Source organism: Eurosta solidaginis, chromosome 4 (genome assembly GCF_040869045.1).
Source record: "Eurosta solidaginis isolate ZX-2024a chromosome 4, ASM4086904v1, whole genome shotgun sequence".
Classification (NCBI taxonomy): domain Eukaryota; kingdom Metazoa; phylum Arthropoda; class Insecta; order Diptera; family Tephritidae; genus Eurosta; species Eurosta solidaginis.
The window spans coordinates 74,094,648-74,108,591 of NC_090322.1; the positions used below are offsets into that span (position 1 = coordinate 74,094,648).

Below are 13,944 nucleotides of genomic sequence, written 5' to 3' on the forward strand. Positions count from 1 at the left end.
CCATTTGGCGCACCCCTGTGAGTAGCGCCCCTGGTAAGATGCCACTCTCCTCACTACCCCACTGACAATCAGCATTTACCACCCTTTTCGTTGATTTTTTTCCGAAGAATGCGAAGTTGCTTTCCGCATTTATAATGATAATGCTCAAATGCGGTCACATTAATTCACATTTTTATATCCAAATTCCCATGACTAAATGCCGCATATCAGGCTAAATGCTAATATGCGGTTGTTGTTGTTGTTGTATTAACGATAAATACACTCCCCGAAGGTTTTAGGGAGTGTTATCGATGTTGATGGTCCTTTGCCTGATACAGATCCGGTACCTTCCGGTAACAAGGCACCATCAAGGTACTAGCCTGACCATCTCGGGAACAATTAATATGACCACATTAAACCTTCTACGCTTTCCCACCGCCCTCCACCCCCTTGGGGCCAACAGAGCCTCGCCTGCTAAATATGTTTATGAGATACAGGGTTTGAAAATGCTGAACTAGTTTTCCGTATTATAAAATTGCTTGAATTTAAATTTGTAAAATATTTCAGCACAGAAAAGAAGCAAAGCCAAAAAAAATTTTTTGTTTTTATTTGACTTCAGATGTTACGTACTGACGCAATAGCCTTCATCTACGAGTAGGTATATCATGTTTTTATGTTATTTTAACCTCTGATACACATATATACGCATGCTTCTACTGAAAAAAAGACAAATACGTACGTACAAAATCTGCACCTGCCCTGCACCGGTAGCTTGGTATATGTACTGGACTAATTCGGGATTTTTCCCAGGACCAAAGCATGGGATTTCAGTGTAACATGGCTCAATTTCTCGCGGATCGTTTAAAATTTGTCATCCAATGGGTAGCTCCTTGTGGAGAGACTGTCTTTATTCATTTACTCCAGAGTGGCTTCGAACCTAACCCCGGTCCTAGAGAGTAGCACTGCCGCATCTACCGAAGAAATACATATTTAAAAAATGGGCACATAAATGTTATTTGCAAAACGTGATGTTTTAGGCTAACCCCTAATACTTGTCGTCGACGCGATTTCTTTAAAACCTGTATGGCGCCTTTCTGTTCACAACCAAGGGCGATTCACGCCGCGTTTAGGCACACCTCCGTTCCTTCATCCTCTATTAGCACCAAAGCCAGGCAAAATTCTCGTATGTTGTTAATTGTTGTTGTGGTTCCCTTGAAAAAAATTAAAAAATCAACATAAGGCTCGACATACCCTCGAGGAGATTTAGACCAAGCTTCTCTTTCAATTTGCGTTGTTTAAACCCATCCCGCACGGCATCTGTGAGGAAGATGCGTTTTCGCTGAAAAGCTTTTCATAGCAGAAATACACTCTGAGTATTTGCGAGCCCACTGCTAAGGGTCGACCTCTGTTAAGAAAAACTTGATGTTGATTTTCTGGGTTCTTTAACCCTTCCTTCGGTGTAGTAGGCAAGTATGTTACAGCCACATCTCGACGGCCGCCGTACTTACCTTACTCTGGTGTTATTATGCGATTCTCGGTATGGAAAGATTTATGCTTCGGATTCCAAGTTTTTTACATTAATTTTTAAATATTGTTTTAGGTTAATTAATACCATTGAAATAAGTGTTTCGAACACAAACGTCTGCAAATTTTGGCCTTCATTTAAAAAAATGTATCCAGGCTACCATGCAGTTTTAGCGTAAATAAGTACAGCGTCCACCCACAAAATTAAAATTTTGTAGAGTCGCCAAGGATTAACTATTTTCACGCGTGAGTTATGCAATGATATCCACTTAAACAGCTTATGGTTTTGGAACAGTTATTCTCTAAGGTATTAAGGTATTTCTAAGGTTATTCGCTAAATCTCTTGTAAGCTACGTAGCTCGGTAGCATGGCGTTGAAGTAGGATTCAAGGGGTTGATAACCCCAATACAAAGCTTCCGCAACCCCATTGTCAAACTCAAATACGCGAGGGAAATCCACCTTCTGGTGGGGCAGGATAGCTAGTACTTTAATGATGCTTTGTTATCTGAACGTACCGGATCTATATCCGGCAAAGGACCATCATGTCCTGCAACTGGAGTTTTACGAATTTAGAAATGTCGACTTAGATTTGCTACTGGATAATTACTGTTTCAAAAATTGCAACTTTAATGCCATTAGCGATAGAATCAATTTGCATGATTGGGATACTATATTTTCTGGGAAGAGTGTAAATGAATGCTTTGATCTTTTCAAAGTTAAAGTCAATGAAATTTGCTCCACTTTAATTCCTCGAGTGAAAAGGAAATGTTACAAAATACCTTGGTATACAAGAAAGTTGAAAAGACTTAAAAATTTAAGGAATAAGTTTTTTAAAAGGTATAAATTATCGAAGATGCGTCTTCATAAGGATAATTATTTATTATACTCAAGTAAGTTTAAATCTTTGAGTAAGAAACTTCATAAAGAGTATGTTGCTAAATTTGAAAGGAATATTAAGTTAAACCCTAAATCTTTTTGGCGTTACGTTAAGGCTAAAAAGTCGTGTGCAACTATCCCATCTAAAGTTTCTTACAATGGAAAATCTGCGTATTCCCTCGGGGAAGCTGTCAACCTCTTTGCTGATTTTTTCGTGGCGAATTTTGAGACTGGGACGTTTCTCACCGAGGAACTAGATACGGAAAATGACACCCCTATTAATTTTGATCAATTGTCCCTGACTCTTGAAGATGTCATTTGTGGCATCTCGGTGATCAAGTCGTCAGTGCAAATGGATGTAGATGGGTTCTGTTCTTTTTTGTTTAAAAATATTGCAGCAGTTGCGTATCCAATCTTATTAATTTTTAATAAATCTCTCAGGAATGGAGATTTCATAAACGCTTGGAAGGTAACGTCTATTATCCCGATATTCAAGAGTGGTAATAAAAGTAATGTTGCCAACTACCGTCCTATTTCTAAACTTTCCACTGTCTCGAAATTGTTTGAAATTGTAGTTAAGGATAAAATATTCTTCGCAGTAAAGACCTTGATTTCACCTAATCAGCATGGATTCATGCCTGGCAGATCAACTGTAACTAATCTAGCAGTATTTTCTGAATACTGTATTTCTTCATTTAATAGGAGGGCGCAAGTTGATACTATCTATACCGATTTTTCGAAGGCTTTTGACAAAGTCAACCATTCATTACTAATATCTAAACTTGCTGGCTTCGGCTTCCATTCTAGTATGCTATCTTGGGTGAGATCTTACTTGGCAGATCGTAGCTGTGTTGTTGTGGTATATGGTATTTCTTCGCGGTCGTTTACTGCCAATTCTGGTGTACCCCAAGGGAGTGTGTTGGGTCCCTTATTATTTGTTATCTTTATTAATGACATACGTCATTGTTTCAGTTATGCTGAATTCTTATTGTTTGCTGATGACTTGAAAATTTTTGCATCAATCACGACTCAATATGAGTCCACTATGCTCCAAGCTGATCTTGATAACGTAATGGACTGGTGTAAACGGAATCGTCTGCTTTTAAATATAATTAAATGTTTTAGTATTACCTTTGCTAAAACTCGAAATGTTCTTCCTGTTTCTTATCATATTGGGACTCTACGCTGAGGGTTGTTGATGAAATATCAGATCTTGGTGTAGTCTTTGATGCGAAGTTTCTATTCCACAGTCAGATTAATTATGTCAATGCGAAGTCTTACTCCACACTCGCGTTCATTCGCCGTTTCAGTATGGATTTTAGTGATCCTTATACTTTAAAACTTTTATTTACAACCCTAGTGCGGTCTAAACTAGAATATGCTGTTTTCATTTGGAGGCCGTACCATGCCTGCCATATAGACCGACTTGAGCGTATTCAAAAAATATTTTTGCGATTTGCCCTCCGGTCTTTGCGTTTTCAGGACCCTGTTCCAACATACAGTTCTAGGTGTCTTTTAATTAACCTTAAATCTTTAGTGAGTAGAAGATCAATGCTTTCATTGACATTTTTATATGATATCATCAATGGGACGGTTGACTCGCCCTATCTTTTAGAACGTATACGGTTCAATGTACCATCGCGAACCCTTCGATGTCACGATTTTTTCTGGTTAGATAGATTTAGAACGACTTATGCTTCAAACTCTCCAATTGCTAGGGCAATGAGGGAGTTTAATTTGCTGTATTCTATAGATATTGATTTTGCATTAAATAAATTTAGGTTTAAACTGCTATTGAATGAAATTATTTGAATATTTTATATTTATTAGTTAAGATATATTAGTAAATAGTCTGTAAGGAGGTTCTGATTGTCCTAGACTATAATATGAATAAATAAATAAATAAATAAATAAATAAATCGATAACACTCCCCAGATCCTTCTGGGAGTGTCTTTATCGTTAATACAACAACAACATCGCGTTGAAGTCGACGTAGTACAGGCTCTAAGCTGACATTAGGTGCACACGGTGTGAGGCATGTTATGATCTTGTCTCACATGAATGCTTGTGCCGGAAAAGTTGGTGATCGGAGTTGTTCCTTTCGAGCTTGTGAGATTGTATCTCTTAAAGTAATGATAAAAACTTCAGGCTGCTTTTAGCGCTAGCAACAAACGAGAATTTCGTCTGGCTATCAGACCAGCTTTAGTGCTAATAGACGATGAAGGACGGGAGGTACACGCAGCGTCAATCGCTCTTGGTTGTTAAAAGAAAGGTACCATACATGTTTTAAATAAATCCCGTCGACGACAAGTATTAGAGGTTAGCCTAAAATATCGGGTTTTGCATGTGACATATATATACCCGTTTTATAAATATGTATTTCTTTGGTAGATGCGGCAGTGCCACTCTCTAGGACCGGGATTAGGTTGGAAGCCACTCTGGAATAAATGAATGAAGGACAGTCTCTCCACAAGGAGCTACTCATTTGATGACAATTTTTTGAGCGATCCGCGAGAAATTGAGCCATGTTACATTGAAATGCCATGCTTTGGTCCTGGAAAATATCCCGAATCACTCCAGTACATATTCCAAGCTACCGGTGCAGGGCAGGTGCAGATTTTGTACGTACGTATTTGCCTTTCCTTCAGTAGAAGCATGCGTATATATGTGTGTCGGAGGTTACAATAACATAAAAACAAGATATAACTACTCGTAGATGAAGGCTATTGCGTCAGTACGATCATTACATCGTACAATGGTTTGTATGTCCCTTTGAAAATCAGATATTGCTGCTGAAATAGTAAAAAAAATTTACTTTATCTTGTTTTCAGTAAGTAATTCGAAACCAGAATTTCGGCTGTTAAAAAACTGAAAAATGTTTACTTAAAAATAATTGATCATGAAATACTTAGAGCTTCAAAGCTCAGTAAACTACTCAAGTTTTTTTCCTGCTGACGACGACAGCTCGCATCCATTCAAGTTATATCTGAAGTAAATTCAAAAAACCAAATTTGTTTGCTTTGCTTATTTTCTTTTGCTGAAATATTTTTCAAATACAAATGTAAGCTGTAAAAAAATTCTAAAGCCAAATTTGTAAATTTTAGTATTCTTCAGTAAGCAATTCAAACCCTGATGATACATTTATATTTGTAACAGGATTCCCGTCGCGTACGTGAGGTTGACAATTGGGTTGCGGAAGCTTTGAAGCTATGTATAAAGCTTTGTCTTGCGCTTATCAACCCCTTGAATTCATTAATATGCGGTCAAAATACTTAATGTTGCCTGAGTATGGAGAGCCCATAATGTGAACGGCGCATCGGTGCCAATAATATGACGGCGAGAGTGCCACATAATTTGAATTACGTAATGAAAGTTACCTTCTGGAACTTTTTCATTTGATGATGCAGATTGACCTTGGTAATGCAAACGCACCACTTCAACCACCGAATCAAATTTATAAAGTGCGTGTCTAATGTCTTCAACAGGTAAATCTTCAGGAACATCCATAACGAATAGGGTGAACGTCTTTTTCGGACGACAAGGTATTGGTATCTGTAAAGAAATGTTTAATATATTCAAAACTACTATTAAACATACTATGGACTTAAGGAGGGGTGGCATAATATCAAGATTTCTACTTGGATTATGTCGCTTTGGACTTTTTCCGGTCTGAAACTAAAATTGAGGAATAACATAAATTTTTAAGTCAATGTAAAGCAAGGAATGAAATCGGAGCCGTAACCGTAACAAAAAATAGTAAAATTTTTTCTATTTGAGCAATCGAAACCGAAACCATTATTTTGATACGTAAAAGAACGACACCAAAAATGCCAGATACTGGAAACACAGAACTCTTTTATTTTGAGTTTTATATAATCAGTATTAGTATATTATGGTGTGGTGGTAGCGTGCTCCGTCTACCATACCGAAGATCATGGGTTCAAGCCCCGGGCAAAGCAACATCGAACATTTAGAAAATGCATATGTAATACTCCTATATTGCTGCTACAGGCTAGGTACACTCACAATCATCAGAGTGCCGATATATTGCTGTTTAAATGTTTTTGTATTCAATAATCGAATGTATTTAAATAAACATTTTTTTTCTTGTCACATTTATGCTGCTACAATCATAAATTTTATAGGCCGAATTCAAAACTCATTGTGAGCATTTTCTATTAGCAGGAGTATTACATATATGGAAAAGAGTGTTTTCAATTAGAAAAAAGTTTTTCTAAGAGCGGTCGCCCCTCGGCAGTGATTGGCAAACCCTCGGAATGTATTTCAGCCATGAAAAGCTTCTCAGTGAAAATTCATCTGCCTTGCAAATTTAATTTTTAATTAAAAATTTTCACTAATAGTGCTTTCAGAATTTTGTTAAGTTGTTAAGCCTGAGGCGATCAGACCAAATTCGTTGAGCCAAGGCCTAGTTATACCTAGTATAGCCTGATCAACCATTCAGACTTGCATTCTTCATTTGTACCTTTATTCAAACATTAAGGGAGTTCAGAATTTTGTGTATTTAGTGTTGGAAACGTTGCTATAGCAAATGAAAGCTACGGATCGTGAACAACTTTTTCGTTTTAAAGTTTTTCTTTGCATATTTTGTTTTGTTTTGACAGTTTTTAATTTGCTATTCAAAATTGAAAAAATAAACTATGGTTTTTGATGTTGCGTATTTCCCATGAAGTAGCACATGCATAGCCGTAAATCGAAGCGGTTCGGTTCAGTGGTTCGAACCACTCAGGCAAATTTTGAATCGGTTCGTGAACCGGTTCGCGGCTACCTCGGAACCGCCGAACCGGTTCGGTTCAAGTGGTTCAAACGTTTAATACTAAGTTTTTATGGTATACAACATTTGAAATTCGTCACTTGGGATCTGTGTGCAACCAACCATCGATATGTACCTACTAAGCATACAAATAAAATACAGTTATTGAGATCAAATCCATGTAGTAGTAGTAGTGATTTATTTATTTTCTCTCAATTAGTAGTTACAAAAGTAAAGCAAAATGAATTAATCTATAAATATACAAAAATAAATAAATAAAGATTCCAGACAATAACAATAAATGTTGTGTGTCTTAATATCACTTATAACTAAACAACTCATTTATGAAAATTCGTTGACAATAAGTTCTCTATACTTAAGGCAATTTCTTATATAAACCAGGAGTGAATTATAGTTATAACCCTTAAGGATATTTACCACCTTCTGCAGATCTAAAACTTTCTCACCAAAACAATTAAACCGGATGTATTTATATATAGGACATATCCCAATGAAGTGATAGGTGCCTTCAGCTACACATAAATTGAACATAGAACAGTTTTTAGAAAAAACATTTTTAAAACATAGAGCATAAGATTTAGCAAGCCACCCCTTGCTCGGAAAATCAGACTTATGGCGTATGCAGAATACTCATCGTTAAAATAGGTATTGTACATAGGGAGAAAGTCGGAGTAAAGATCATGTGATGGCTGAAAAGAACTATCGGCATAGTCTACAAACTCTTTTTGAATCAATTTATCTAGTAAAATTGGTATGCTCATATTAAGCGATGCGGAAGAAAAGTCGGATAGAGGCACCATGTCGACACTTTCATAAACGTTTCTCCACTTTTTGACCCAGTACGACCCTTGTCTCACGGTCTCCTCTGCTACAACTCGGGGCAGTCTATTTGCTGGAAAACTTAAACAGCGCGCAATATCAAGCATGTGAATGCGTAAGGTGTGACTGAATAACGACGATAAACCTGATTCAAGGTGTAACATATAGTTCGGAGTATTGGCTAATAAAAAATTAATTTAACTTTTTTAAAAAGATGGAAGAAGTTTCTCTACGCATTCAAACTTATCAACACCCCAGATTTGCGCACCATAAAACATAATGGAGCTACATGCTGCCTCGAAAATGTTCATCTTATTTGAGATACAAATGCGAGGGTTATTTATGTATTTTGACAAGGTAGCATTTATCGCTGTTTTAACCTCAGTTAGTTTTGCCTCGGGGTGCTTTGTAAAAGATAGTTTGTAATTCAAGAGAACTCCCAGATACTTGTAGTAATTTACAATCTCTACAAACTCGCCACCATAAGTCCAACGAAAAGAAGGACACCTGCTACATTCCCTGAACACTAATATTTTAGATTTGGTCAGGTTAACTCTCAAACCCCAATGCGTACTATAAAAGTAAAGCTCATTTATCATTTTCTGTAAGACAGTGATAGAGTCAGCTAAAAAACGATATCGTCGGCGTACATAAGTACTTTTACTGTTGTGTCAGCAACCTTTACACCGCCGGAGAGACTGCCACTTAAATCGTTGATGTATAATGAGAACAGAGTTGGACTCGGCAACCAACCTTGCTGTACACCGTGATTAACAGTAAACGGATCTGGAAGCACTTCATCCATCCATACCTGACTGGCTGTTTCCTCATAAATGGAGCGCAAAACCTCTATAATGTGCCTGGAGAGGCCGAGCTGTGCTAACTTATAGAAAATCATATTCCGTGGAACTGTGTCAAAAGCACATGAAAAATCAACAAAAAATGCGAACGTTTTCTTCTTTGCACCAAAGTTCAACTAAACTATACTAGTTAAATTAAGCAAATTGTCCATTGTAGAAGAGTATTTACGGAAACCCGCCTGGAATTCACAAATTATATTGTTACAATCAAGCCAAGCATTGATGCGGCTCAGAAGCAAACCAGCGAAAATTTTGTATATTGAATCAAGCAGTGAAAGCCCTCTGCAATTGGATGGAATATCGGGATCACCCTTTTTGAAAAGGGCAACTATGATAGAGTTACGAAATGATTGAGGAATTTGCTTCTTTAAAAACATTATGTTGAACAAATCAAGAAGCTCAGTTAAGAGACACTCTGGTGCGTACTTGTAAAACTCATAACAGATACGATCTTGACGGGGAGCTTTGTTGTCTTTTAAACCTTTTAGAACCATCTGCAGCTCACGGGGCTCAAAAGGAGCATCGATAAAAGGGTCGATCACCGAAGGCAACGCCCAGTGAATGCAAGGAACTTCATTTATATTCGACAGTAGAATCTTAAACTAGTTGTAAAAATCACTTAACGCCAAGTTGCCAGTCACACTGAGAGGACGGTTTTTTAACGAGTTAGCAACCTTCCACCAGTCTCCCGAGTTTCTTACAGTATATCATAAGTCAATTTCCTTACATTTATATTCGAACTTTATCTGAGCGCAGACCTTGAAATAACTAGAACGTAGTGCAATATATAAGCCTCGAGCCTCTTCAGTACCACTTGACCTAAGTTAATCTAAGTGTTTCAACATCTTTTTGTGCGCCTTAAAACATTGGCTGTCAAACCACATCTGCTCCGGAATAAAGTTGGATTTCTTGCAACAATCTGCTGCAGCAGTTTTTATTTTATTTGTCAAAGTATATACCATAACGTCAATTTCAGCATCTCTGTATTAGCAAAATCACACATGGGCATTGGGCTAATGAGACTGGGATACCTTTGCGCATGCATCTGCTTCCACGGTATCTTCGCGTGACATACATTTATGGGAGTATTACTTTCCTTTACGGAAACCTCGAGATGAATGCAAAGCGCCATATGATCTGAAAATTCTTTTTTATCCACTGAAAAATGTTTAACTGCCGAAAGAAGATCGAAAGAGCATATGGCGTAATCTATAACCGACTACCAACAACACCGCAAAACGTAAATTCACCAGTCACATCAGCGTTCCATTTAAGATAGCCCCGCCAACATCTTCGACTAAACCCATAACTCTTTTACCTTTTGCATCAATGACCACGTCTTTTGAGTTTCTGCTTACCGAAACCCTAGGCATCCCAGACACTAAGTTTATGTCTATATCTTGCAATTTACCTACTCACGCGTTTAAATCACCAAGAACACAAAACGAGGTTGGATTCTGGCTAACTAGTAAATTTTCCAAACGTTTAAAATCATCACACCACTTGTTACAATTCAGGTACTGGGGGATAAACCATGTATTATCATGGAGATTGACAGATAGTACAACACAATCAGAGACGCTAAGAAACTGTATTTTGTAAAAAGATTCTAAACACCTTTTGTAAACAAATAGACACCCACCACTAGCGCGACCAGCTTTATGCGTCTTAACAGCATCCACCCAATGTAAAACGTATTCCTTAAAAAGGTGAGAAAATCTTGATTTGTCCTCAGAAACTACATGTGTCTCAAACAAAAATAAAACATCAAAATAATAAATATACGTAAAAAAGTTATTAAACTTAAGCTTACTGCGTAAATTCGCTACATTATAAGAAACAATCTTGATATAAATTTGGCCAACAGTGGACCCTCTACCCATGAGGGCAACATAGCCACTATCAACGACTAGTTTTTTGAAACCATCCTCTGCAAAATACCATCGTAAGTAATATCTATATTGCGTTGGTTTTCACCATAGAAGCTACGATACGAAGTACAACCTCAGCTGGCTGGCCATCACACATTAAAACTTTGTTCGTGTTAAACGCCATCCACCTCTGATTCACACATAGAATCGTTTCTCACAAAGATTTTATACGAGGGGTCAATGTTCGATAGATCAGTTTTTAACCAGAGTAGAACTTTCTTGTGTTGTTGTTTTTCTGTAGTCAGATCTTTTTCAATATATATTGAGGACCCGGACAGTTTTTTCGCATTTTTAAGTACCTCGCTAGCCATGTCCGCTGAAGAAAATTCCGCAATTACGCCCATTTTATTTTTATTTAAATATAGTCTACGCGCCACTCGGAGCTGTATATGCTATGTATGTATTCAAATCCATGTATGTATTTATTTATAAAGCTTATCAAAACGGTTTGTTTATTATTATAAAATGTAAGGAACGAAAATGGTAGAATGCATGACTACACCTATAGGGAGTATTTACAACGCATATAAATAAATAAATAAATAAAGATATTCATGAAAATGTAAATGTCTTCTTTGATTTTCTTAGGCATTAAGCTTATAAATGTTGATGTTATGTGAAAAATAATATGGTCTCCCTTTAAAATGGTATGGTTCCCAAATTATGTTTATTTATTAGTTTTTAATAATTGCAATTTAAAATATCGTTTTAACTATAACGCAACCTATAAATGTAAGTCGGGTGAGGAGGCACTGTGACAGCACGCATATACCAACACATATGGCAGCGCAAACGTAAAACACTCGAGGCGAATAACGAGCGCACAGCCTGAGTAAATTAGCTCGGAGAAAATCTAATAGCGAGCGGACAAGTCAGTCGTAATCAGCCGTCGACCAAAGCAGCCGTCGTTACTATAATTATTCGCTGTACCAACCTACTTTAATTGTAATCCACTTTAAACCATAACTTTAATTGTACTTATTTTTGAATACTCAACTTTGAATTGAATAATAAACGTTCTTAATTGCATAACTTTACATTTGGGGGCTCAACCTGCCGAACCTTAATACAAATTGAATCAAACTTATGTAAGTTGCAGCCGAATTGAAGAACAATAGGCAAGCAGTGCAATAAAGTGAAGTTGGCAAAACAGTACTTCTACAGTTGCAGTTCAGTCGCAAAAAAAAAAAAAAAAAGGGTCGTTGATCGGTCAAAAAAAAAAAATTCCGTTCAACGCATATGACTCGTGCTAGTCGCCAAAGCGCAGGCGATTCAAAAAACACCACCAAAGTCAAAAAGCAGACAAAGCAGGTAGAGGAAGTGAGACGGCGTTGCAACACACGCTCAACAAAGGAGACAACGAGGTGGAGAGAATACGCTCAGGCAGCTTCCAAGAAAGTCATGGCCGAAGCAGAGCAGCAGAAAGCAGTCAAAGAAGCAGCGGCAATGGCAGAACAAAAAACAGTGGAATGTAAGAATAATGAATTGCTACAACAGCTGGTGTAATTGCTTACATTGAAAATCCAAGCAGACGAAACAAAGCAGGCCGAAACCAAAATTACGGCAGAAAGTTTCGGCAAAATTATACCCGAATTTGATGGAGGAAATATGCCAGTGAAACACTGGTTTACTAACTTTGAATTAAACGCAGCTGCATACGGTTTGAACAATGTACAGAAGTACGTGCAAGCAAGGGCGAAAATGACGAAAACTGCGAAACTTTTTCTTGAATCGGTAGCTGTTTACGAATATGGTGCAATGCGCACAATGTTGGAAGACGAATTTGACAAGTCAAAAATGTGTAGTGCTGATGTTCACGCAGAGCTACGAGAACGGATAAAACAAAAGAATGGGAGTTTCCACGAATATGTGCTGCAGATGAAGAAATTGGCTACACGTAGTAATATAGACACGCAGTCGGTGATTCGTTATATAGTTGGTGGATTGCAATTAAAAGACGAATTTAAATACAACCTTTGGAGCTGTAAGTCATATAAGGAATTGCAAGATCAATACGAAGTTTACGAGAAAATAGTTTTGCGGGAAAAAAGCAACAAAAAGCATAAAGGGCAAGTACACGTAAACGAGAAGCGTTCGCACATTTCAAGCGAAAAGAAAACACATTGCTTTAACTGTGGCGCTACGGATCATATGCGGAAAAATTTCCAAGCAGAAACAAAGTGTTTTCGTTGCAATAAAAGTGGGCATATGTCGAAAGACTGTCCAACTGTAGCTGCTGCTGTAAACCTGGTTCATAATTCGAAACGCTGTAAAAAAATAAAGATTAACAACGTCGAAGTAAGCGGGTTAGTAGACACAGGCGCAGATATAACTATTATGAAAAAAAGTACATTCGACAAAGTTGGTGGAGGTGTGCTGCAAACATATATGCAACAGCTTCGCGGCCTCGGTACTAAATCTACAAAACCAATTGGGTGTTTCGTTGCTGAAGTAGGTGTTGACGACTTACTGACGCAGCAAAACTTCATTGTAGTATCTGACAAAGACGTTATGTATGATGCGCTACTGGGTTACGATTTTATTTCGAAGTTCAACTTGGCGGCGACGGCAGATGGATATAAGTTTTCTCCGCTAAACGTGGGGGAAACTTATGATCATCTTAATCAGATAAGTATTTATAATGTAACCGACACAAATTCTCATGTTGATGTTCCTCCGCAGTACGAAGCCGAAATTTGCTCCTTGATTGCCAACTACAAGCCAGTCGATTATGTTGAGGAATGTCCAGTTGTATTGAAGATCATTCCGGAAGGTAACGTTGTCCCGTTCAGGCATGCTCCAAGTCGCATACCATTCCACGAAGTTGAAGCAGTCAACAAGCAAATTGATGAGTGGCTTAGAGCTGGAATCATAAGACAGTCTACGTCCAACTTCGCCAGCCGCATGGTTATCGTGAAGAAAAAGGACGGTACGTGCCGCATTTGTGTGGATTTTCGAAAGCTTAACTCGTCTGTACTAAAAGATTGTTTTCCGGTCCCTATAATTGAGGACGTACTCGAAAAGTTGCAGGAGTCGAAATTTTTTACAGTTTTGGATTTGGAAAATGGGTTTTTCCACGTCCCCATTGAAGAGAGTAGCAAAAAATACACCGCTTTCACAACAACAAGGGGGCTTTACGAATTTAATAGGGCTCCGTTTGGC

At 37.7% G+C, this 13,944-nt stretch overlaps 1 protein-coding gene across 8 annotated transcripts in view; it reads right to left on the reverse strand.

Annotated features, from left to right (window-relative positions):
• LOC137249979 (uncharacterized) overlaps positions 1-13,944 on the reverse strand; it is a 371,421-nt gene that overhangs the window by 52,142 nt on the left and 305,335 nt on the right. For all 8 annotated transcript variants that reach the window (XM_067782092.1, XM_067782091.1, XM_067782090.1 and 5 more), the window contains one exon: positions 5,758-5,932. In XM_067782092.1, coding sequence (XP_067638193.1) covers positions 5,758-5,932 — 175 coding nt within the window. The remainder of the gene's footprint in view (positions 1-5,757; positions 5,933-13,944) is intronic.